Here is a 27,405-nt window from a genome sequence, read left to right as displayed (position 1 = left end):
CCAATGCATGCAAAGCCAGTTTCAAAAGCAAAAACAATTACAAAGTGACCAGCAAAAGCAACTGTCATAAAAAACACTGGTCACGCAAATTGTAAGGCCCAGAAAATAGAAAGAAGTCCAGCATTTTTCAGGCACTGAAACAGAAAAGAAGAGATTTGCCCTCATGAAATGAAGACAGATCCAAAAGCAGAGCAGAACTGACACTTCCAGTTCTGGTAGATCCCAAAATATCAGACCTAGAAAACTTGAGACTTCACTTCATATAGAAAAGCTACAGGCAAATGTTTTTAGGAATTTCTGAGCTTTGCATCTTTCCATGGTGGAATCTGATGTGACATTTGTGCCAGGGTTTGTTTTTAATCATCACTTGCAAAATACTACTAAAATACTGAAAAAATCCCATACTCCTCAAGAAAGCATTCATCCAAAAGGGATTGATGTCCCTTCTCTTCATTGTTATCTTCTTATTTTTGGTGTAAGGGCAATTAAGAGTAACCATATGTATGTTGGCAGTAATGTTCACACTCTCACTCACTTTCCGTCCCTCTTTCACTCAGCATTTGTCACTCCTTAGTGGTGAAGAGATCTTTGATCATGCTTTGGCCAGAGATGCGCTATCAGGATTCACAATATTGCCCCGCAGCTTCCATGTGCTTGAATGAATTTTGCCTAACTAAATGTGGCTTTGTTGTTTGTAAGTGGAAGATCAAGTTCAAAATAAATTTGTCAGTACTTAATGCTAGATCACCCCAAAATTCACTAAATGTACACAAAGCTTCCAGCAAAACCTTTTCTGTTCCTGACAATGAATTTATTTGAGATGTGTATCAATTTATTGTTGGTGTGTCCGTCCATGTGTGTGGTGTGCAAAAGCCCAACTTTGCATCAGTGCAAGTGAGCATACACACACAAAATAGATCCCTTTAATTTATAATGTAGCTAAATATTCCTGGTAGGGAGATAAACATGTAATGTCAATTATATCAGGAGATAAGGAAATGGGTGACAAAAGATCCTCGCATAAGTGTGAGGGCTTTTTATGTGTTGAGTATTTTTATGTGTTTTTATAGAAATGGAAGGTGTGATATAAATTTTCCTTTGAGAACTCACTCGGAAATCATTGCTTCTCCCATCTCCCTAGTCATCTGCTGATTCACAGTGATTGGAACCCCATCAGTCCTTTACAGTTTCTGAAATTAACCTTACTACTCAAGGCTTTCAAAATTTTTATGTGATTTAGAGTTTTTTTCAAAACCATATTCTAACAAAAAGATTGGAATGGTAAAATTGCTTAGGCCAAGTCCATCTCAGATGACCAGAGACAATTTAAGATTAATTTAGCCATTTAAGTCATAAGAATCTCTTACACTTATGTCAGAAGTATTAAACATATTGCTTCTTAAAGTTTTTTATTTCTCTTATTTAAAACCCTGCACAACTGATGCTTTCTGTTTCTGTTTCTGCATCTGTCACTTGCTTTCTAAACTATTTGTTTCTGGTATATTCTACATCTGTTCTCTGGCCTGGGGAGAAAAAAGGAATTCCAGGAACACACCTGGTCACTCATTTCTTTCATCTGTTTTTCTAGGTACATTAAGCCTCCCAGAATGTATAACTGGTGCACAAAAATGTTTACAGTATCCATGTGAATAACCCCAACAATATCTGCTTTGTTACCTACAAAATTGTTAGGCTTTTTCTTTTGTCTAGATCTTTGTTTCTGAAAAGTTGAAAGCAGACCTACGTTTTTTAATTTGTAAAATAAACTTCAAATCTTTGTATCTTGGCTTTCAAACTACTTTAAGCATCTTGCTGTCAATTATCAGTGAGGTATGTGTTGTATTATATGCACTATTGTGCATATAGTGTGCATGTATTGTGCAATATAGACCAGATGCCTGGTGACATTTGTGCTGAAGATACCACTGCAATTGGGCAATATTTAATTCACTTTTGTTATAGGAATGATCACAATAAAGGACTTTGTTGTCCATTATCCTGCTCCTTCAATGGCCCTTGGCAGATGCACGGTGGATTTGGGAAGAGAGCAAGCCTATACAGTCACTTTCCCTGGAGTAATCTCCCTTCCTCAAAGAATTTAGGGTTCTGAGACTTCAGGAGCCAGAGATGGAGCATTGATGTTCTATGATGCTTAGAATGGCTTATTCTTTCCTGAATTTTTCTGGTTAGTTTCTGAACTCATCAAAATTTTCAGCTACAGTGAGCATAGCAGCTTAACTATGACTTGTAGGAAGGAAAAAAAAAATCTTCTTTTGCTTGTTTCAAACACACTGCATCATAATGGCAAAAAATTAAGGAGGACAATAAGAAAAATCTCCCGTAATTCCCCTTCTCTTTGTTGCTCAAAACTGTCAGCTATTATCAGAATGCTTTTACATTGGAAGGACTTTTCCATTTTCCCAGATTCTTAATGTCTTACCAAGACATTTTGTTCTTTATTCAGAGAGTTTGCAGTCTGAGTAATAGAGTTTCCTATCCACTGTTTGTATTGAAGTGAAATTGAATGTCAAGGTCTTATTTATATATTTATTTAGTCATGGAATAATTAGTGAAGCTCTATAGAGAATGTAAAATTCTGTATGATTTGATTCTTCATTACACTCATTATTTGGCAGGAAAGGGGGGTGAAATTAGAGACCACATATATTTGAGTCTTTCATGCTGCTGGGTCTTTGAGTACTGTCAGACCGTTATAGAAGGTTAATAAGACTTTTTAAATTCTAAACAATGTATGTCTTTTCCCCTTGTCTTTCATATGCTGTAGAGATGTCAAAATTAATAAAAATGTGAGTGGAGCAATTATAGTTGTCTTCTTTGTAATCTGCATTTTCTCCCTGCACTGATCTGGGAGTGAAGGTCCATGTGATCTCCCCTCTGTAGAGCAGGGGAAGCAGAAGGAGGACACATCATTCTCCTGTGCACCCACTGGGCTTGCAGGTCATCTCCTTCTTGCCCATTCCAGCACATTCCTCTGTTTGCAAATCTTACAGTAATAACCAGGTACACAGGTAGAAATCTTGGATTTAGGGAACATTTGTTTCCCACAGCTTTCCTTCTCTCATTGTATCTCAGGGAAGAGGTCTGCATGTTTTATTTTGTAGACTGTCGGCATGCTCCTTCTACCAGAGTTACAAAGATAAGGGAGTTTCAAGGGAAGAAAAGACTGCAGACTTTAAGAACCCACTAGCAATCACAAAGTTTAATGGGTTTTCTGGGATTTTCTGGAAGTCTAGCCAGACAAACCTCTTTTCAAACCGAAATGAGGTAAATCTTACTGCAGGTATGGGTAATTCTCAAAAGAAAATCTGAAAGCAGCATACGATATTAATTTTTTCTGCACATATTTTCTTTCCACTAGAACTGGCCACATTTAATCACATTTTTTGCTTTTGTGATTTTTTTTTAAATTTTAAAAGATATTCTGTTGGTGTGTAAAATTCAGGCTCTTTTGCCACCCATAAAGTTTTTGTTTGCCCCAGCAAATCTCTCAGATACACCTTAGAAAAACTATAGTCTTCACCTCACTGCTCTTGAGTATTTAAAGGATCAATTTAAGAATAAAATAATGCATAGTTGAATTTCAGAGAAAAATATGCATTTGAACAGCTTATTTGATGTACTTCTTATAAGCAAAAGCTGGGTTTAATGGAAGCCTAGCTTCTCTGGGTCCAGAAGAGGTTATACGAGGTGACCTCAGCCTCCAAGGGTCCCAACTGACTTATATACCTGTATCTGTCCCCACTGATTCTCTCATTCCTTTCCCAAATTTAGTTCTTTGACACTGCACGGCAGTGTTTACCTTACCACCAAGAGCTGCTGTAACCTGCTCTGTGCAAAATGTCACTCTCATGGTTCTTAATGCACATGGTTCTTAATACAGGTTTGGTTACCTGTTTTCCAAAACCTACACACAGAGAAAACCAATACACAGCTACTAAAAAACCTAGTTTTTATTATTTTCTGTTTCTCTGCAGAGCTGGATAAATGGAGCAGGACAAGTGTGTGAGAAGCACCCAGAGGCACTTGTTAGATAGAACTGGTTCTGAAGACACCATGGGCAGCCCAGGAGGAAACTTCCTCTGGTCTGCTTGCAGAGGAGACACTGGAATCAGAGGACACTGGAAAGGGGGAGGAAGAGCATAGGCTTTTAACTGCAATAGTAAAACTGTGTCTCAGCTGGTTGAGACACAACTGTGGGGAACCTGCCATGATGGCAGAGGATGCAGCTTTGCAAGATGAGAGACTCAGTCCAGGAGAGCTCCAGCACAGCAAAGGCTGGTCTTGCTTCTTCCTTAGTTGTTTCCACCACTAGATTTGCATAGGGTGGGTTGCTTGAATAACATCTCAGCAGGCTATTTTTCCCTTGGAAAATTAGCAGAACATTAAGATAAAACAAGATAAAACATGAATAATTTCCCTGTAGGTTGCCAAAAAGCTTTCTGTGCTTTCAACCTCAGCGAGCTCTTAGAAGAGACAGGAATTTCCTGAAACAGCACAATATTATCCACCTAGTTAAATCTGAGCCCTGGCCTGCTATCAGGGCCACAGGTACAGGCCACATAGAAATTGTTTGACAGTTTTCCTCTGAAAACTGATAGGAAAGCATTCAGAACCACATACCAAAATTTCCACTTTGCCCAGCATGCTTCCAAAAGCCAGAAGTCAGGCTGCCTTTCAGCAAAGATCTGAAAGCAGTGGTGAAGTGTAAGTGGAGTGTAACAAAACTGCAGGAAATATTGCTTTAGCGACCCCCTTAGATGCTGTCCTGTCATCATGACTGACAGGTATAAGGCAAGTTTTGTGCAGACTGTAGATTGATAGATTGGTATCTACTTTTCTGCTACATGCTATCTGCAGTCCATAACAAGAAGAGACTGCCTTTTGCTAATGTTTCTATACTTTCATTGCTCCGATTGCATCAGCACCTATTTTCCCTTGTTTTGAGCTACAGATCAATGACATTTTTCTTACTCCTAGAAGTTGCTTCTAATATTTGGCTTGGGTTTTCATACCAGTCTGAATGTCTGTTTTCTGATGCATTAAGCCTGTATCTAGGTATCCCAGTATCAGATCAAAAATAACACAGCCACATAATAAAAGCACTGAACTGGTAACATTCATGCGTTCACACAATCTGAGTCTACTGGTTTATCAGACTGAATTTCCTGTCTGGTTACTCTGAAAGACTATCTGTCTTTCCACTTTTCTCTAATTGTCAAGGGGTCCTTGTGCTTATCCATCTCAAATAACGTTTTTTTTTTTTTTTCTCTTTTTCTTTAGACAATTAGTATCTGCACTGGTAATTGAGCAACATCAACTTTGTCTTTCCAGCCCCTGTTTCTCCAGAGTTTTATTCTTGACTTTTAAAGTAACCACAATTAAAATTATTCTCCATTTTCCCATCCCAAGTTTCTTTTTTCCCCACTCAACATAGCAAACTAGACCTAAAATCCCCATGAATTCCTGACAAGTAATTAACAAGCAATACTGAGCGATACTTCCTCCATGGTGCCATCCAGCTACCAGAATTTTTTAAACCCACTTATATTACTTGATTGCTTCAATATTATCAGCCCAGGATGGAAACTTCTGTGGCATTTTACAAAAGGGAGACATGATATTTTGAAGATCAACCTATTCAGCTCCAAGGAAACAAGGAATTAATTTTATGAGGTAATGTGAACCCCCATTCAATGCCCTTGTTTTTTACTTGGAGTGTTCTTGTCTTTGTCCATAACCACATCAGAAATCCATAAGCTGTGTCTCTGTGAAACTCGGTTTAGCATTCCAGAACAGTGTTGAAAATCTGATCCCAATGCTGCAAGCAGGTGAGCGTCAGGAAGATTTCTCACTTCTCTGGGAGTTTTCCTTCTAGTAACTATTGACATCTCTATAAAGCAAGAGGGGTGTGTTCTTCTCCTGAGTCACATTCCTGATTCAAAGCTTCTCATTTTAACCATTGCACAGGGAATTCCGTGGTTAACCAGCTGCTTCAGAAACTCATCATATGACAACTCTCAAGGCTCAGATCCTTCTTTTGTAACACTGAACATAAAATCTCGTTTGAATATTAAAACAGGGTATTGAATGTAGTTGTTCATATTTGAGAGCTTTTCTGGTTCCCTCTGAGGCTCTGTCTCAAGTTTCTCCCAATTCCTGTGGCTTTTCAGTGGAAATTAAAAAATACATATTTTTATCCTCAGAGATGGGTCTCTCCTCATGTATAGTATTTTTGTAGTAGCATCCATGGGAAGAACAGTAAATGAAATGGCAAGGTTTCCCACACAGCCAGGTACAAACAAAATAAAAGAAATCAAGCAAGTAGCCTTTCTATGATAGAATATGTTTTACAAGACTGACATGGAAACCGGGGGAATCAGCTAAAAAATAGTAAAAATCAGACTATGGTTAAAAATATTTTTTGAAAAAGCAAATACTTTCCCTTTGTCCTATTTGCTCCAGGCTCCCCCATCACAGGCTCCCTGGAAGTGGGACTCAGGGATAATCCCCTGGAATACCTGAGGCGTAGAAACCAACAGGATTAAAGCACCTCGTGCTCCTCAGCATGGTCATGTGATGACCTCCTGATCCCAGCAAAGGCCTTGTTTCCCAGCAGAGATCCAGAGATCTCATTTCATTTGCCTATATGTTATTCCTGCGCACCGCCCCCCCTCCCCCCCAATAACAAGGAAATAATTCACAAAGTTTTTAGTAAGAAAAAAAACCGAGAAAACCACTCTTATTAACAGCAGTAGATGAAGAAAATAATGGATAACTCATGTGTGCTTTGTCCAGCAGTAAAACAACAGTTGTCCTCTTGCAAGGGGCAGCTTCAAAGAATGTCTAACTTTCAAATCTGCTCATGCAGCTCTGTCAGCTCTCCTCAGGCTAATGTACAAGAAGAAAGAGGTGGGTGGTCTGGAGGCTGCCCAGTAACATATTGAGTAAGGAACACAGATATGGTGTTTGCAAACTGCTTGATGGGAGAAAAACAGGAGTCAATGGTTTTTTTCTTGATCCAGAGACAGATGCTCAAAGTGCTTTCTGAAAATCTATTGGCAGATTGTCTGTGTTTCCCACAAAACTGTGGAGAAGGCTGTCATGCAGATTTTTGTGTGTCATCAACTGTGAAAATGCTATCAATTCTAGAAGAACAAAAATTATCTTATTTAAAATATATTATTTTCCTCACCTCCCTTTGCCATATGCTAATCCAAGACAGGCAGTTTACACTGAAATGTAAAAATGCTAAGTCAAATAATTTATTCTGGTTCTGCCCTATATTAATACTTAATCTGATCACATTTTATTTTTTCTTCCTCTTAAAAAAAAAGTTTGCTCAATTCTTTATTTTTTTTCATTCTTTATGTCCGGTATTCTTCCTATTTAACCAACCAGATTCTGCCACGTCTTTATTAGCCAACCATTTACTCTAAAGCATATAATTAAACTAGGAATTCTAAGAACTTATAATTGATTCAGTGTCCAAACTTTAATTTTACTTCCTCTCCAATTGCTAGGAGAGAGCAATCATGTGCTAGGCAGAAGATGAAAGTTTATAATAAATGCCTGTATTTTGAAACTTGTAGGGGGTGGGGGGGAAAGTCACTTGGCTTTCATCTAAAACATGTGATAATGAGATTAACCCTGAAGTGTATTTCGTGTGCAAATGCATCATGTGTAGGAATGGGGAAGGACATTGAAGGGTGTGCTGTAGCAGAAGTCAGCAGTGAAGCATTCCTGGTGGAGGGGAAGAATTCCTTTCATGCACAGGCCTTTGGAGGGGTCAGAGAGAACACTCCAGCCACTGAAGCATAACGTTGATGCTCTCCTGCTGCTCTGTCAGTATGCTGCTATTTGCCCTGGTTTTTCTGCTCGTCGTCCTCCAGCCGTCCACTGGGCAGTTCCCCAGAGTCTGTGCGAACGTTCAGAGTTTGCTGAGCAAGGAGTGCTGTCCCCCCTGGGATGGAGACGGGTCCCCTTGTGGGGAGCTTTCCAGCAGAGGATCCTGCCAGAACATCCTTCTCTCCCAGGCTCCACTGGGACCACAGTTCCCTTTTTCAGGAGTGGATGACAGAGAAGACTGGCCCTCTGTATTTTACAACCGGACATGTAGATGTGAAGGCAACTTCATGGGATTCAACTGTGGGGAGTGCAAATTTGGCTTCTCCGGGCTCAACTGCACTGAAAGGCAAGTGAAAATAAGAAGAAACATCTTCCAGCTCACTGTCAGTGAGAAGAACAAGTTTCTTGCCTATCTTAACTTGGCAAAGAACATCCCTAGCCAGGACTACGTTATTGCTACGGGCACGTATACTCAGATGAACAATGGCTCCAACCCCATGTTCAGAGACATCAATGTGTATGACCTCTTTGTGTGGATGCATTACTATGCCTCTCGAGACACACTCTTAGGTGGGTCCAATGTGTGGCGGGACATTGATTTTGCCCACGAAGCCCCTGGATTCCTGCCTTGGCATCGGGTCTTTCTGCTGATGTGGGAACGTCAGATCCAGAGGATAACGGGTGATGAGAACTTCACCATCCCCTACTGGGACTGGCGAGATGCAGAGGACTGTGAGGTCTGCAATGATGAGTACATGGGTGGCAGACATCCCACCAACCCTAATTTACTCAGCCCAGCATCAATTTTCTCCGCGTGGCAGGTAAGAACTGGCCAAGAAATACGGAAGGGAATGACCCCATCTGATTTTAAGCACTTAGGTGAGGTGCCCAAAATGGGGGCTTAGCCATAGTGCCTTCCCTTAGATACTCCTGGAGAGAAAGGAAGCGATATCAGAAAGGAAATCGGATTTTATGTGGACCAAATCTTCATTTAGAACTGTTCATTTGTAGCTTTGTCTAATTTCTTTTTGACTGTAGTATTTAGGTTGTTTAATTAAGAGCATAAAAGTAAAGTGGAAGGGGGAAAGTTATGCCTTTTTGTCCAAACATGGCCTTTAGCAGGTTAAACATGCTTGACTCTGGTGTGCCAGTTAGGTCAGAGAAGCAGGATTTATGCATATAATTTTCTAGCACCATTGCAAAACAGTGGCTGACTGAATGATGGAAAGAGAAGCAGAAGCTTTTCAGGCAGTCTACCCTTCTCCCACTGTATTCCTCCCATCCATGAGTTAAAAACTATCAAATTTAATTAACCTGCTTTCAATGTAAACAAACAGACAAACAAGTAAACCAAACCTTTACAGCAGAGAAGAATCAGCTGTGTAATTCACATCAGTAGTTCAAAGAAGTAGAGAAGAAATATTATCTGTTGCTCAAAGGAACTGAGAGGCAAATGCAATAGTGCAAATGCAAAAATTCCTGGCAATTAAAAGCACTTCCAATGAGGCCATAGAACACAGTGACATTACATGTATACATAAGTGATAAAGTGTCATATAGCTGAACTCAGTGTCCTGCTCTAACACTGAGGGCTTTTTTCATCTCTTGCTCATCACTGCCACATTGCCTAAAATACAGTGACAAAGGTCTATCAGCTTCAATAGACATGCTCCATCATGACAATAGCAACAGTTGCTTCTGGTGTTGAAGTCTATGATTATGTTCATCTAAATCTGTCTTCCATTTATTTCTGTAGCAGCAGCCCAAATGAAGGTTGGGCAGTTCTAGTGATTTAACAGACCAAGAAATTCAAGCAGCTCTGGGATATTCTGGAATATTACAAATCAGCATCCAGCTGGGCTTACTGGGCTGGCTGTGCAGTATTTAGCCTTGATTTGTGCCCTTTGAATAATAGAGGGTGTATAGACCTCTAAATTTAAGCATTTAGAGACACAATAACAGAACTATTTAGGCTATTCTCTGGCATACCTTTTTTTCCCTCAGGCAGGAATCATTTCAGGGATCATTCCCAGGAGAATGTTTGCATAGAGACACCCTGTTTATGAGACTAAAATTATTTTATTGACATAGATATGGATTATTTGATGTCAGTTGGCCACAGTGCCTGGGAAATTTCCTGCATACATTTAACTTAGTGTAGACATAGCCATAAAATAGATACAGATACAAATATGCATTTTCATCCCATTTTCTAAAATTCTTCTTATTTCTAGCATCTTGAATCTGGATCAGCTTTACCAGCTTAATTAGCCTGTATTGTCAGAAAGAAGTGGATTTTATGCTGTTGTGCACTGAGATGAATAAATGGTTGTGTGAAAAAATGTACATGAGGGGAAATGGATAAAATGAAACCAGATTTGCACTGGTTACTTCTGTCAAATTGAGCTATCAATACAGTAATGAGATAACCAAGGTAGGAGGAGACAGGTAATACACAGGAATCAGCAAGTTACTAGCAGAATTTTCTAAAAGACATGCAGTTGTCAGGTAGTTTTGTTTATTTGATTTGGGTTTGGGGTTTTTTTGTTGCTTTTCTTTTTTTTTTTTTGGGGGGGTGGGTTTTTTGTTGTTCTTTTTTCAAAGGCTCCATTAATTGTGTCCACATTTTTAAGATATTTTCATCTTGGTAATAAATACCCAGAAAATTTATTAGTAGCAATTTATATACTTAAGAAAAAGTCAGTTTTAGAATTTCTCATTTAAAGTTAGTTCCCACTAATACAGCCCTAAAATAAAGATTTTTTTTTAGGAACATTTTTTCATAAGGAAGATTTTTTTTCTTTTTAAGGAACAAGTTGTTCAAAGATATATTTTTGTATAACTTTAAGAGGTGCAGGTATAAAAGGTATGTTATGTTTAAAACACTTTCAGTGTCAGTGTACATAAGTAAGAGCACCTAAGTAATTTGCTGGCATTTTCCAGGTATTTTCTGGAAATGTTTATCACTTACATTTTTCAGCGACTTTTGGAAATTTACAATTTTTTCAAAATTTCCAAAATATGTGATAACTTTACCTTCAAATACTAAAATTTCTCTCTAACATCTTCCATCTATTTATGGCTCTCCCATCTTATCCTGAGAAAGTATGAAAGAGATTGAACAGACCTGCATTCTCAGTCATGAGTTTGGGGTAAAGGTATTTCTTTATTAATGCTGAATCCAAATTTAAGCAATTGCTTAATAGGGAATAACAGTCAACACTGTTTCTCCGAGTAGCACAAAGTAAGAGATTAAAATATCACTCCAGAAAGTCAAAAGGAAACAAAAATAGCCTTAGCTTGAACTCAAAAACAGCCACAGATCTGCTTCAGAATGCTTTGATTATCTAATATCCATAGCTAAACAGCATGAGGGGAAAAATTTAAAAAAAGAGAAAATAAAAAAAAAGACGAGGATCCAGAAATGTGAAGGAATTTAAAGGAATTTAACAAGAATGCTTTTAGCAAACATTCCAAATAAAAAGAAGGCAAGAGCAACCTTGGAATAGCACATCAATAATATGATGTCCTTTTTAGAATTTTAAGCGTCTTTACAATGCCTGCTATGTTAGGAAATGGTTTAGATTTATTTTAAAAAAGGTAAAGTGCCTACTTGCAGAAAAGCATCCCTCTTTCTTTTATTTTTAATCCCAAAGAAAGGAGAAAATACTTCATTCCATTGAAGGGTTGCCATAGCAACATGGATACCCATGGATACATGCTGAAATTCTTGCTTTCACCTTACTTTTTCTTCAACATGCTGCTGTTACCACTTGGCTGAGTGAATTATGCATCCACATTTTTCTCATATTTGTCATTTAAGTGACACTTCTGATTCCTGCCTCTTTTTTACCAACAAGACTATCAGGAATCTTTACTGGTTTTGTATGTTTGCTTAACTCATATTTTACAGTAGGTGGGAAGGGTTTTCTCATGTTTTCAGTTACTTGTTTGTGATGATTCAAGTGTTACACTTATATTAGGGCTGCATGAGACATACTAATGCTTTAGCAATTTTTGCAATTCCATGTCAACTTATCAAAAAAATATACGGGAATTGGAGATATTCCATGACATTTTGAGAGTGTTTTTTTGTTCAGTGCTCTTTTCTACAATTATTCAAAATAATGGATTTGCAAAACAAACAAACAAACAAACAAAACCAATTGAAAATATCCGTGTCCATGGCAGGGCATTTGGACTAGCTGACCTTTAAAGGTCCCTTCCAACCAAAACTGTTCTGCGATTCTAAATAGTAGAAGGGTAAATTTTTATCTCTTCGAACTGATTTCGAGAAACAACTGAAGTAATTGGAGTTGCAGATGCATAAAAACCTACTGCAAATTAAAAGCAGAATCTTTCTTCTGGCAGTTAATGCTAGAGTCTGGGAATCCCCACAGTGTGCTAGACATAGGATGAAGAAAATGAAGTTGGAGAATCTAAGCGCTATTTCAGTTTGCTGTTGTGATAAGCAGGACACACCACCAACTTCAGCTCCCTCTATTCTGTCTCTCCTCAGACTTGAGAGAAGCAATTGCATAACATGGAGAGCTGGCTGCTCTCAGATGTGCTGGGGCGAGCCTGCTGCCAATTCCTTGTTGCAAGCATGGAAAATTTCCCTTAGCACTTCATTCCATATCACCCTGAAGAGCCACTTACACAAAAGCAATGCTACTACAAAAGAGAAACAAGTTACACAAATAGAAAATTGATAAAATGCTTCTGAACTAATAATGACAGTACTTTAGATCCATTACCTGAAAACATGACTTCATAAGAAATATGAATTCAGCTATTCAGACACAGTTATTTAATTCTAAGTGCATTTTATCAGGGAGCTGTATTGCTAGCTGAATTGTCTGACAGCATTATTTGAAAGATAGTTTTACATCTACCTTGAAAAACAGCAGGAAATTTTCAGAAATACAAACACCAGAAGCCAGCACTTCTTGATTCTTAGATCAGCAAAAGTCTTACATCCATCTGCTTATGGACACCCAAGGAACTCACAAACTTTATTTTTTATTGCAACTTAATAGATTGTGGTGCCAGCTACAGGCTGGTACGTTAAAAAGCAAGAGCCCAAATGGAGCAACTATAAAGAAAGAATTTATGAATTGTGTTCTCTAACAACATGTTTACATGGATTATAAATTTAAAACATTTCCTGTTATGAAGAGGTTCTTCTTCACATGCCACCTCAGGACTGCAGCAGGAGGGTATCACAATCTGTGCACAGCAGAAGCAGCCCCTTGGGTATCCTCAGCCTCTGTGTCCCTGTGATTGGCTGTCCATGGGATCATGTGTGGGTGACAATGGAGCTGGGCCCCTGCATGCTTGGCTGTCCACCAGTGTATAGCCATGCTTGCTCAGGAGTCATGTTAGGTAAAAGATAAAGAATATACACCTTTAGAAGTGTAAAAATCAATAGCTAGGTTGATTTCATAAAAAACTGGGGTTTGTTAATAATTCACCAGCAGAAGAATTGTACCATCTCTCTCCAGAGAGATGTGTCTGAGTGATTTCACAGTAGACATGGAGGGAGCAGCAGTGATGGTGCAGCTTGGAGACAGCTGCAGAGCTGTCAGACCAGGAGGTGCTAGTGAATACTTCACCAGTAATTGGTAACAGACTTTCCTACTCCAGCCCAGCACCATTTTGAGGTGGTGCTTAATCTGGTACAGGTTGCTCTTCAGTTCTGGGCTGCCTTCAAGCAGAAAGGTGAAACTCAGCCAGCTTTTACTGAAGGCTGAGAAAATACCTTGAAGGCCCCAGGTTTGTTTTAATTCTGTCAGTGCATGCTTGTCTTATCTCCTTTTAGCTTGAGTTTCACAGCTCCCCCACTTTATGTATGTGCCATAAGGGGAAAAAAGACAATTAAGGGCCTCACCGTTTTCAATGTTTATTAGAATTTCTTCAAGGCTTTGCTTTGTATATTTTATTTTCTTTCAATTCTCTGAATGTTTAACTTCTCCATTCCTGCCAATATTCAGCAGTATATGAAGAACTAGATATAAATATACACAATCCCTTAAAACCCCTTTGGTCTGCTACAGATACAGCACCTTTCAAAATTCCACCTGTAAAAACATGGTCCCAAGGTACAGCTTATGTCTGGGGATTTCCTTGCATTTTCCCAGTTTGGTGAGTAAATGGGTTCTGGATACCACTTAATGAGGATTAAATTATGCCAGGACCTAATGCAGCCAAATAAAGAGAAAAAATAAAACCTCTTTATAGCTGCCAAATGTTTTAAATCCAGAGTGAGAGCTGTGCTTTAATGAGATTCCCAAGGAAGGTTGTGAGAATAAGTGGAGAAAGACAGAGAAAGACAATGAATCAGTACAAAATTTCTATTGGTTCCATAACAGCTGTCCATTCTGGACTCCAGCTCAGGAGTCCAGACTTTATGGAGGACAAACAGGTGAGGGGAGGTGTGAAGGAAGGCAGTGAAGTGCCTACATCACATCTCTGTGACCAACATACATCAGCAAGTGGTTGCTCTGGATGTAATCTGAAGTGGTTCTTTCAAGCTATCTAATCTGCAACACAGCACTATGACAATGTGCTGCTACAGGCTCTGGAAGCAGGCTCAGTGGCCTCAGAGGAGAAGCAGTGCAATGGATCAGTTCTAAAGGACACAGAGGTGTGGATTAGTCCTTTGAGTGGCTCTACTTCCCCAATGAAATGAGGAACTTCAGATCACATTTTGAGTGAGCATCTGTTTTGATACCATAGAGAATCCTCTTTTCCCAAGTGTTTCAGTATATGTTACCAGTGTTGAATGCCTTTGTGAGCACAGATTTAATAAGCAAAAGTAACCCCAAGAAATCTGTCACAAAATTCCTCAAAGCTTTGAATTTAAAGACAGCGGGCAAAAGAACATCTCTGAAGTCTTCTGTATTGCAGTTCCCTTTATTTTGACACAGGGGCTGGTCTGTGCAAGCAGTTCAAACTAAAAGACAAAAGACTTTCCCATTTGCCAAAGGTGGGACAGAGTAGCCTCTACAGTCTGTTTTCTAAGAAGCACTCTGCAGAGTTGTGTTCAAGATCTCAGATGCAGTGAACTGAGGGATATTTTTTGCTGGGTATTACAAGGTCCAGAATCTATGCTGCATATTCTGGACTGCCATCTACTGGTATTTGCTCTGCTCACTACTTACATAAGCTTTTCCTCAGAGTATCTTCCTAACAATTTCCCTGGAGCTGGTGAATTCACACACGCAGGTGCAGCTGGAATTCGATGTATCCAGGGTGAACTGAGAAATTTGATCAGGACTGTTCTAAAAGGGAAGAGAATACCACATTTTAAAACAACACACTTACACTAGAAAATATTCCTGCTGAAGGAAAAGAAGGAAAAGAAGGAAAAGAAGGAAAAGAAGACCCATTTTTTGTATGCTTTATGCAGATTACATCCAGAAAGAACCATTTGATGAATCTGTGTTCTATTATCACTTACACATTGCATGGCTGTTAAGCCAGCAAATTATAGTTTCAGGATAGACCCATAACCTAAGTTAAATCTTTCTGGAAAAGCATTTTGGTTAATTTTATAGCCAGACCTTAATTTTTAGTTCACAAAAAGGAATAGCAAAAGGTTAGAGACAAGCGTTTTCATTCCTGGGACTTATGTTGTGGCATTTCTTGACCATGACTTTCCAAAGGCCTTGTGGCATCTGGCTTCTCTTTAGGATGTATTTGGTTAGTTAGACAGTTAATGAGGGCTACACTAAACATAAATGGAAAAAAAAAGCATTTGCACTCTAAAAATTTATAAGCCTCATGACATTAACAATTACATTAAATCCCACTGAAATGGATAAACAGAACAAAGAGGGAAAGTTTCTTTGTTTAGAGATATATTTAAGCTCATGCTTGAAGATACCCTGTCTGAATATCTAAAAACTGGGTCTTGAACACAGCATGTGATTCCTCTTTAAGACACAATAGGGATATATCCCTAGGGCAGAGGGAAAACAATGAAAGATAGGAGATGGCAGGATGGAGAACCTGATATGGCAGGAGATATGAACCTAGATAAAGCCCATAGGAGAGATAGATGCAAAATCCACACATAGGAACTTTCTGAGCCAAGAAACAGCAGAGATACAGGTTGAGCTTCACTAGCCAAGACACATTTGCCTTCATCACTTATGCAATTCTAGGGACACAGGATGGCACATTTTTATAAACAAATTACTGGAGCTTCTCCTGAACCATCCACCTAATTCCCTTCTAGTGGGAATCAACTTACAAACTAATAATAAAACCAGCATACTCTATGGTTTGTGTTTATAACTGTGGGCCACTCCCTGTCACGACCTCCCCTTTCATGGTGTGGATTCTTAGAAGAGACTCTTTAGAGACACACTCCTGACCCAAGTCCTCTTAGAGGTACAATCCTGACACATTTAGTGAGCTTCTGGGGGAAATGTGCTGTGCAACTCTCTGCTGAAAAACTACCTACAGCCTCCAAGGGCTCCTCAGTAGTTTTAGCAGACATGGACAGATTGCAGCTAACAGAGTAGTGTCTAAGGATAAATTGCTCTAATAAGCTTTCTTATATACTCCCCAAAAAGATGAGAATTGTTTTTTTCATTATATTCATATTCATAGAAAATTTATCATTTAAGAACTCCAGGTTCTTAAGGACTCTGTGTTATATCACCAGCTTCATCAAACATTATCTATGAATTTGTCATCAAATCACTTACAAAAAAATTCATCTGATCTCCTTCCAGTCCTTCAAAAGTTAGTTCAGCAGCACATCAACTTGCTTTCGGCTCTGTCTTTAGTTAGTTCAGAAGCACATCTGAGCCTCCAGGGTGTGATTCATCCCACCCTAATGCAGAAATAGAGCATTAAGTTGAACACTCTTAATTTTGCTTCCCTTGCTAACTGCAGTTCAGCATTGATTTTTTTACTCATTTTATTTCATTGACTTAGACAACGGAGAGAGTTAGGCACCCCTAGAGGTAAGTACATCTCACCTACCAGACATCTGGTTTGGGAGAGCTGTGTCACACTCAGGAGATGCCTCCCTCTCCTCTGACTGCAGAGGTCATCCTGAATCTCACCGTTTCTATGTGGCAAGTATAGGTAAAATGAATCTCCCACCCACTTCCTTCAACAGAGAATTCCATGTTCTCCCAACTATCTCATTCAAAGCAGAGATGATTGCTTTTGCTCACTTTCTTGTTCACTGTTTTGGCCCTGAAATAGAAATATACCTTCGGGATAAAAGAAGTTGATGTTTCAGTGTTAGGTGTTTTCTCCCCTATGATGTTTCCCTCACTAATGGGATCTATTTTTTCCCTACCCCAATTTCTCATTAACCACATTGATTACTTGCTAAGTGCAGAATCCTGTGTTTTAAAGGGGTCTCTGGTGGTTTGGAGTTTTACTTGTTTTGGTGGGTTTTTTCCAAAGGAAAGCAAAACAATAGACAGTTACATTTGATTCAGAATCTCAACGTTACCTGCTAATATATAAAACAACTGGGAATTCTGAGATGCTGTTGTTCTGTTTCTTTCTCATTGACCCACCATTAAACTACCTTGCTCTTCCAGGAGTCTCAAGTTGGACTGGCAGATTCTGCAGATCATCTGACAAATAAGGACTTTTTATGCCATTGTAATTGGACTTTGTCTGTGAACCCAGAACATTTATATAAATTATTATGGATTCTGGCAGTATTTTACATTCTCATCCATCCCGCTGTTTAAGATCCTTTCTAAATATCCATCACTATTTCAGCTGGTGATAGAAGTTCGTCTCCGCAACATTTCTAGGAAGTACACCAGCAAATTTTCCCATTTAATACATGTAGCATCATTGAGACATAGAGAAAGTAAGTGTCCATGTACCCTGAAAAAGCAGACACAGATATTTTCATAATATTTTTTTTTCATATTTCAAGTCAACATTTCCCACTCTTACTGTACTGGGTAAAAAAATCTTATGGCTTTGTTCAGTTGCCTGCTGAAGCCAAAAATCCTCCATTTAGCAAATTCAGCAGCAGATTTAACTCTGTGTCTTACTGCATTGGTGGTTAACACTGAATTTAGCCTGAGTTTTCAAGAGCATGAATGATTTGATATCTTAGTCCACATGGGTACTTTCAGATACAGATCAGTTTATTAGTTAAAAATGTGCACTGTATTAGAGAGCTGTTTTCTATGAAATAACCATCTTATATTAAAATCATACACCTAAAACATGAAAAACAATATATATTCTTGAAACAAACTTATTACATTGTACATTTTCTTTGTTCTTCAAAAAAAATCCATCCATGTACCTCCTTTTACTTTTTTGTAATTGCAACTCCTCTAATAGAAAGTGTTTTATCCAGGTAATCTGCACTCGGTCTGAAGAGTACAACAGCCAACAGGCTTTATGCAGTGCCACAAGCGAGGGGCCTATAAGGAGAAATCCTGGGAACAATGATAAATCAAGGACCCCAAGGCTCCCATCCTCAGCTGAAGTCGAATTTTGCCTTTCTCTGACTCAGTATGAATCTGGACCTATGGATAGAATGGCCAATTACAGTTTCCGAAACACTTTGGAAGGTAACGTGCTTTACTCTGTTACACCATTTCCAACTGTAAATTGATTCTCTCGTGTTAGAGTCTTCAAACTCTCAGCAGTTTAAATTTGCTTTGTGAAGAATAACTGTAAAAAAAGGAAAAAGTTATGCTTTCACCTGGAATAGCAGAAGACAGAAAGAACCACATTAAAGGCGTTTGATAACAAAATAGAGACTATAAACTGGATCAGACCCTAAGCTTGTTAGGAGATACTGTCTCCTGCTACAGTCAGCACTAGGCACTCCAAAAAAATACAGCACAGCAGAAAAGGAGAACATCTAATAATCTGCTTGTGCACAGCCATGTGTAACCCTGTAACCATGGAGGGTACGTGTTTGTCCTAGAATTCACTGTCTTCCAGGGACCAGGCTGGATAACAAAGGTGAAACAGGATGTTACCAGCTGGCATGTTATATCTTCATCATTCCACTGTGAACTCCACAGCAGAGCTTTTCCCACGCTCTAAGGAACATGGATTAAGTTATCCCTCAAAAATGACACTTAGTATAATTTCCAAAAGAATTTAGCATTTTAGTTATCTAGCTATTTAACCTGTTTTGCATTTTCCTAATTGGCTAGTAGGCAAAAGTTCCTTACTGAAAGAAATTATTAATTATCTGTCTACTAAACTCTTTTGAATCTTGTAAAATTCTGAATAAGCAAGGATAATGCATTTTACATTTAACAATAAATATATTTTTACAATATCATATATCAGCTGAATCAAATGTGATCTATTTCCATCTCTCAGAGCTTCTGGTTTTAGAGGAACTGCATAAGAGCATAACAATACAAAATAGGAGTGAGGAGGAGTAAGGATAAGAAAAGAGTCATAAAGATGATAAGAGGGATGAAGCAACTCTTTTATGAAGACAGGCTGAGAGAGCTGGGGTTCAGCTTGTTGAAGAGAAGGCTCCAGGGGAAAATTATTGGGCTCTCCCAGCACATTAAGGGGGCTTAAAGAAGGGAGGGTGACTTTTTATAGAGACGGTGAGAGGACAAGGGGCAATGGTTTCAAACCGAAAGAGTGAAGGTTTAGATCAGATATTAGGAAGAAATTTACTCAGAGGATGGTGAGGCACTGGCACATGTTGCCCAGAGAAGCTTTCCCATCCCTAAAGTGCTCAAGGCCAGGTTTGTTTGGGCCCTGATCACCTTGATCTAGTGAGTGGCATCCCTGCTCATGGCAGAGGGGTTGGAGCAAGATGATCTTTAAGGTCCCTTCCAACCTTAACCATTCTATGATTCTAAGACAGCAAAAGTTTGAATATGTTCTTAGTCTTAATGCAGTGTGGAATGCCATAAGCTTTATTGGGAAATGTGGACCATTTCCTTTTTTAAAAATAATCAGAAATTCAGACTTTGTCTGCTGAAACCTAGAAAGAATCCAGACAGTAATTGTCTGAATCTCCAAACATAACTGTGCTTTCTATCCCTGAAAACAGAAATTACATCAAATATTGGAAAGAAAAAGGTGACATAATTGAGTAGAGGTTTGCCTACATTTTACTCCAAGAAGTGTATGAATAGATGCAAAGGAGTAGAGAAAAAGGACTTGAAGTAAACAAATAATGAATTCCTGAGGACCTACCATCATGCTATTGGTATTGTAAACAAAAGCAAAAGCCCAGTCCATAAGAGTTTTTTAATTTTGTTTTTTAACCTGAATTATTTCAATACAACTTTACACCACAGGACCACAAACATTTCTGCAACCAACTTATTTAGCTAACAAGATACTCAACTGCAATATGAAGTCAAGAATTCATGGATAATGTTGAAAAATATAGGGGAAAGTTTTTAAAGAAAATTTACTGGAAAAAAATCCCTTATAATTGCATTAACTCCTTTCTTAAAAATGGCTAGCTTAGTTTTTTTTTGAATAAAAGTGCCAAGCTTAGATTGGTGACTTGCATTTACTGTCTCTGGGCCCATTTCTTCTTGATTGTGTTCTTACAAACTTGTTAGGACATTTGTAGGTCCTAAAATTTTGTTATTTTTTGAAGCAAAACATTTTTCAACCCTGCTTTACTTATTTGCAGAATTTTGTGCCAATACACCTAAGGTAAAATTCTAATTCCTTTTGGATCCCAAGGAAATCCAAAGTAAGTACATTGACCTTATTGGAGTTACTCTAGGTTTATGACAGGTGATCAGAACTAAGCCAGTGACTGTAATTGAGCAGTTCCTGATTTATATCAGCGTGAGATTACACCTCACTTTCAGTTCTGTAATGAAAAATACTTGTGATCACATAGAACATTCCCTTCTGGGCAAAACTTTATGCTTTTTCATTCTTCAGTGCACTTGAACAAAAAAAAAAATTCATCCTTCAAAGGGGCAAGAGTCAGCATCATTATGAGCAGATGACAAAAAGGCAGGCTGAAATTTCTGTTTGACTAACATACAGTGCTGCTGCAGAGACAGATATTATGTCACTGAAGAATTTATATCACAACATCCATAAACAGAAAAGGTCAATATTGTTCAATGAAACACTCCCATGAGGCTGTGCCCATGAATTGCCCTCTATGTGACAGACCAGATTCTGCTACGAATGAAAAACAACAGGTTAAGAGCAGCTTACACTTTTCCCCTGAAAGCAATTATTTTAAATAGGATTTGTTGATTTGTGGTCCTAACTGGGGAATGCTGCTGACATCATTGGAAACTTCATGGATACAAGAGAACAGAAAAGCAGCCTAGTTTAAAAGCATCCAGAAAGATCAGAAATGGATTAGCTGACTGCTAATTAAGTAATTTGGCTTCTTTGTTCAGTTCTGTTTTGGAGTGTGATACCTTGAATGCTATTTCCTTAGAATAAGAGATGGCTGAAAAATTTAGACTTTTTATCTATGAGCAGATTCCACAGTTAAAATTAGTTTATTCACAGCAACTTCAAATGAAAAATCAAGGACTTCTAAGTTTTGCATAAAGTCACAAAAGAACATTTTAAAATTCTAAAACCCTGTATCACTCATTATTCATGAATTAACTCATGATAAATGGTATCAAGCCAAACTATGTCATAGCATTCCACTGTCTGTCACAATTATGTATTGTTACTGCTATTTTGTCACAAAATAATGGAATAAAACATAAAATATTTCAAGATGTAATTTCATTTCAAAAGGACATTTTCCTTTTTTTTTTCTGAAATGAGAAATTTTCATCTGGAAAATTTTTCTCAGTATGCTCATAGCAATCCATAAAGCTGTAGAAAAAAATGGTTTCTAAAAATGAAGTTATCCAACAGAAAACTTCTAATTAAAAAAGTTTCAGGCTACAGCCAACATTGCTCACCCAGCTTGAACCTCCACCTCTAGGTAAGTGTATGCTGCACACTGAGAAAACATTGTCAAGCTGCAAAGAGACATTGCTAGAGAACTAGAAAGACTACTCAGCACAGACCACATTGAAACTCTACCAGAGAAATTTTAAGAAAAAATAAATATACAGTGACATGGTATAAATTGTATAATCACAAACTTTTATTTACTCCAATAACATAGGTCAAATTCTATGCATCTTACAGCTAGCTCACTCTAGAGGTATTACAGTAATAACAGCACCTGAGAAAGTATGTAGGATTTAACCCTGAAAAAGTTCCTGTGAATTTGCCAATGGCATAAATACTGCAGAAATATAAGCTAGAAGAGCATCTCTAACTTCAAAGGCCTTCAAGAATATGGCCTTAAAATACTTATATTCCTCCTGTTTTAAAGCAGATGCATCTATTGAACCTGAACTTCTCTAAAATGTGAAAACTTTATTAAAGAAGAAAATCATACTCAGGGAGAATGGGGAAAAAGTTGGACTCAGGTAGAGAACCACAGAATCATTTAGACTGGAAAAGACATTTAAGATCATTGAATGCAACCATACATCAAACACTGTCATGTCCATCACTAAACCATAGAATCACAGGATCATTAAGATTGGAAAAGGTGTCTAAGATCTCAAAATCCAACTATTAAACTGCCATTTTCACTACTAAACCATATTTCCAGTTACCATATGCAAATATTTTGTAAACACTTCCAGGCATGGCGTTTCTACCACTTATCTGGACAACCTGTTCCAGTGCCCAGCCACCCTTTTCAAGAAGAAATTTTTCCTAAAATCTCCTCTCAACTTCCCCTGTGACAACTTGAGGTAACTTCTTCTTCTGTTGTTTGCTGCCTATGAGAAGAGGCTGACCCCCATCTCGCTGCAGCCTCCTTTCATGCAGCTGCAGAGTGATCAGCTCCCCCCTGAGTCTCCTTTTCTCCAGGATGAACACCCCCAGCTCCCTCAGCTGTTCCTCATCAGAGTTGTGCTCCAGACTCTTCCCTAGCTCTGTTGCCCTTCTCTGGACATGCTCCAGCCCCTCAATGTTTTTTGTTGTAGTGAGGGGCCCAGAACTGAACACAGGATTGGAGGTGCGGCCTCACCAGTGCCAAGTACAAGGGAGCAATCCCTGCCCTGGTTCTGCTGGCCACACCATTGCTGATCCAGGCCAATCCATTGCTGACCCATTGGCCTTCTTGGCCACCTGGGCATACTCTGGATCATGATCAGCTGCTGTCAACCAACAGACCTTTTTCCAATGGGTGGCTTTCCAGCCACTCTTCCCCAAACCTGTAGCACTCATGTTGTGAACCCCCACTTCACCCAGCTGAAGCTCATACAATTTCCCTCAGCCTATCAATCCAGTCTGTCCAGATCTCCTGGATCTCTGCAGAGCCTTCTTCCAGTCCAGAGGAGGGCAAGAGGGGGAGTGAAGGGTCTGCAGCGCATGCCTTATGAGGAGTTTCTGAGGGAGATGAGGTTACTTAGCCTGAGGAAAAGGAGGCTCATGGGGGGCCTTAACACTCTCTGAAAGAAGGTTGCAGACAGGTGGGGCTGGTCTCTTCTCCCCAGCAACTAGCAGCAAAATGAGAGGACATAGGTCCAAGCTGTGCCGGGAGAGGTTTAAGGTTGGGCATTAGGAGGAATTTCTTTACAGAAAGTGTAATTAGACATTGGAATGGACTGCCCAGGGAGATGGTGGAGTCACCATCCCTGGAAATGTTTAAGGAAAGACAGGACATGGCACTTAGAGCCATGGTCAAGTTGACATAGGATGTTTGGTCATAGGTTGGACTGGGTGATCTCAAATGTCTTTTCCAACCTCATTGATTCTGTGATTCCTGGCCTCCAGCAGATCACCCATCCAGCTTAGTGTTTTCTGAAAATCGACTGGGGGAGCAGTCAATCCCCTCAACATGCAACAAAAAAAGCAAAAAAGCAGAATTTGACCTTTAAAGTATCATCTGTCCTTCCTGCTAGCCTAGAAAAGCACACGAAACTGAAATTTATTTTGTAAGAGATACTGTTTTGCAGTTCAGAAAACCACTTGCAAAACTGTTATGAATATCTAAATGATGCTAGGGATGCCAGAGATGCTAAGTAGTTCCCCAAGATAATTAAGGCAGATAGGATTGTTGGAATGGATCTTCCATTTCTGTAGCACTTTGCAGCGCTAATGCTCCCCAGGCTCTACATACCTGCTGTTAAGTGTAGTTACAGCACTTCAGTCAGTGGCAAATGAGCAACTGAGGAAAACACTGCCTGCTTTCTACATAAACTTCTATACTTGACTGATGGTGCATGGACATCTGTTGTCTCTGTTAGCAGATTGAAAAATCTAGAGTTAATATAATTAAGTACTCTATTAAAAGATATACACCTGAGCTAATTGCATGCTGAACAAGAACCACCTATATACCATCCTAAAAACTATCAGGCATCCTTAATTTTGAGTGGCATCATTAGTTTCTATTATAATAAACTTTGGTCTAAATTCCCACCTGATTTAATTTGGCCTGGCTCAGTAAAGCTACTTCAAATTCACTGAGCCACTGTTCCTGATCAACAATGTTAGGAGGAGGAGCAGAACAAGGTTTATGAAACCCTAAAACTGATTTTTCTCTTATCCAGATTACTGGAGAAACTTCACTTCAGTGATGTATGTCCTGACAGCTATTTCTGATGCATCATAGTCAACCAAAGGTTATAAGAATGTCTCAATGTTACAGCTTCCTATACTGGCCAAGATGATTTAATAGCTCACTGCAGTCTCCTCCATCCATTTGTCAGTCACTCTCCATCCTTTTTTTGGTACCATCACTTGTCCTTATTATATCCTTATCTGAGAGTCTGCGTTTTAGGGGCCTGGGAAAAAAACCTGACATCCCACACTCCAGGGTAGTTTACTGCCAGAATAGTCAGTGAAATCAGTTCACAAAAGGACTGACAAGGTAAAGTTAGTGAAGAGGAGAGGAAGGCACAGCATGGGGCAAGGCAGCTGGAGGAAGAATAGTTCCCCTATACAGAGATGAGGAACTCTTATTTCAGCTCACTGCCTGTATCTGTAGTCTCACATCTGCTTTAGAGGTGATTTTACTGCAGCTACCTCAGCAAAGTTTCCTGTACTCTGAGAAAAGTGTGAAGTTTTCACATGTTCTTTTTGGGCAACTCCACTCTAGTATGTCATCCTGCATAACTGATTGTACTCAAGTGTTTTAAAAAGTCTGAAAGAATAAGACCCAAGCTAATAAGATGCAGTGACATCACATCATGGCTTTATTCCTGCTAACTTACAAGTTCATATGGAGTTTTCATAACAAGAGATCAGATACTTTTCACATGCAGGGTTAAACATGACATCAACTTTGACACCGAGTGGATATACCCCAATTATCTGGAGCTGGAGGGTGAGGTTGCTAAAGCTGTTCCAGTACAGAGATTTTGATGATTAAGATAAATTGCTTATGTGCAGATGTTCTAGGAAAAGCTGTCCAAAATGAGTATTCTGTGTATTTTTATGAATGATTAGATCAAATGTTCGAAATGCATTAAGAAATATAAGAAGCATCCAAAGTCTGATATGAAATATCTAGCTGTTAACCCAGACCCTGCAATAAGTTTTTCTTCCCTTAAACATACTTAAATACTTAATGCAGTGGAACATAAGTGGAAGAATTGCTTCAGAATGATACACAGATATATGCTATCCAGTTAATGTTCACAGAAATATCCTAGTGTTGCTAAAGTGACTGATTCCAATAACCATGTGCTCTGGGCAGCAGCAAGAAAGCCAAAACCATTGCCACTCCTTCCTGTGAGTTCTGGACAGACTGCCAATGTATATATATTCTTTATAAGTAATATTTTACTTTGCTTTTTCCCCTGATTTGATAGCTAGGAAACATAGCATTCACCATCATGCAGATTTCTGTGGGCCAAATTTTTGTTTTGAGAACTTCTGTCCTATGCTGTTTGTGTCACCAAGTAGACTCCTCCAGAATCCTGGTCCATATCTGATGTACTTAAAATCTGCAGGTGTTAACGTGTTCTTTGTTTTCTGAATCCACAGTTACTGTATCTTAAAGTTTACAATATTCATAGCAAGCCAACTCTGTGTTGCCCAAATGTTCTAATTATATTTTCAACTTTGATTTCCCCTGAATTTCTCAAAAGCTTTGTCATACTACAGACTCAATAAGATGGATGGCTGTTACTGTATTTTGGTTCTTAGGTGCTATGGTTATGATTTGATTCTTCTTATAAATACTAGAGGGTTTATGCCAGATGGTCTCCCCTTTTTTGAAGAAGTTGACTGACAACCAAAGGCCCAATGAGGGAATTTAGAGTGGCAAAGAAATGCAATGATTTCACACAGAAGATCAGAGTTGGGTGTAAAACTCAGGTTTCCAAGTTCAGGCTATGACCCTACTCATAAGGCAACTCTAGCCATGTCTCATGTCTCTTGTGTGACTCAGAAAGGAACAAATCCAGAGCCAGAGAGCTGAAACTGTGGACCCAAATTCCATGTTACATGTTAGGGTTTTCACAGGGAATGGGTTTTTTCATACTGGCTGTAATTTAGTCCCCTGAACTGAACATCCACTGATAGCTGGCACATTTTAGATTTTCTACAAAAGGAATCTAGCTTGCAAAATCAGAAATTGCCCTGTGGTGAGAGTAACAGTGTCAAATAGCAAGACTGTTGGGAGATTAACTTCAAAAGTATATGACTCTCATTCAAATGCTAGTTCTTCATCCAAATAAGTAAATCAAGCAAGTGTTCAAAGTCCATTGCGAATTTTTCATAGATAAAAGCTAATATCTTTATTTTCTTATATCTTTATTTTCTCCACTTTGCAGATAAACTGCAACAATATTTGGGAAATACTGAGGATCAACACAATGATCATATTGTTCACAACTCTTGTTGTTTGATAATTAAATTGTGAAGAAATTTTAATGTGCCTCTATTAAGCTTCCGCATCCTAAATCTTACAGAAATTGTGAGAAGAAGATATTTTCAGTAACCAAATAGAAGAGACAGATGTGAGAGACTTTGTGGCATGGGTTAAATATCAGAACTAGCATCAGGTTCAGAAATAGACTGGGAGGACAACATTGCTTTCTCTTTCTATTCTCTGGGAAAATCTCAGAGAAGGATCAGATGGTTGAATTGGCTTTTGCTAGGAGTCTTTGGAAGTAGGTTGGAAGCATGGCTGATGGGATGATGAGTAGGGCTATAGCATCAGACTTAAATATAGACAGGCTACCGAGATAAAAACTAATGTACAAACTTGTCTTCCAGCATTTCCTGCTTGGGACCTGGTCTGTGTAAGCTTTTCCTAAAGCCCATCTTTTAAGTGTCCTCCAAAATAACAGCAGTCCACAGACTTCCATTTTGCAAGTCTGACTGTAAAAAACTGATTACTCACCAAATCCTACTGTAGAGGTTACAGATTGTATTGTGTTGGCTCCTATCAATAAAAGAATGTGTTCTGTAGAGGCAAACTGAGTATATGTGGAGATAAAATGGCACGTTTTATCTTAGGAGTCTGTAAGTATAGAGATTAAAACTTGAAAAAAAGCAAAAAAGTTTTCTCAACATAAATAAAGGTCC

The 27,405-nt window shown here is 38.8% G+C and overlaps 1 protein-coding gene and 1 long non-coding RNA gene across 2 annotated transcripts in view; one reads left to right on the top strand and one right to left on the bottom strand.

Moving 5' to 3' along the window:
* The first annotated feature begins 7,701 nt into the window (after positions 1-7,701).
* Positions 7,702-27,405, top strand: part of TYR (tyrosinase) — a 43,899-nt gene continuing 24,195 nt past the window's right edge. Inside the window, exons 1-2 of the mRNA XM_064409575.1 lie at positions 7,702-8,687; positions 18,224-18,440. Coding sequence (XP_064265645.1) covers positions 7,845-8,687; positions 18,224-18,440 — 1,060 coding nt within the window. The 5' untranslated portion in view covers positions 7,702-7,844. The remainder of the gene's footprint in view (positions 8,688-18,223; positions 18,441-27,405) is intronic.
* Positions 14,802-24,106, bottom strand: LOC135294397 (uncharacterized). Its single transcript, XR_010356503.1, has 3 exons — positions 23,987-24,106; positions 16,584-17,517; positions 14,802-15,149 (listed from the first exon to the last, which is right to left on the bottom strand). It is a non-coding gene; the product is annotated as an uncharacterized LOC135294397 (long non-coding RNA).

Source organism: Passer domesticus, chromosome 2 (genome assembly GCF_036417665.1).
Source record: "Passer domesticus isolate bPasDom1 chromosome 2, bPasDom1.hap1, whole genome shotgun sequence".
NCBI lineage: Eukaryota > Metazoa > Chordata > Aves > Passeriformes > Passeridae > Passer > Passer domesticus.
Note: the sequence above shows the minus strand (reverse complement) of the source record. Positions and strands in the feature narration are given on the sequence as shown.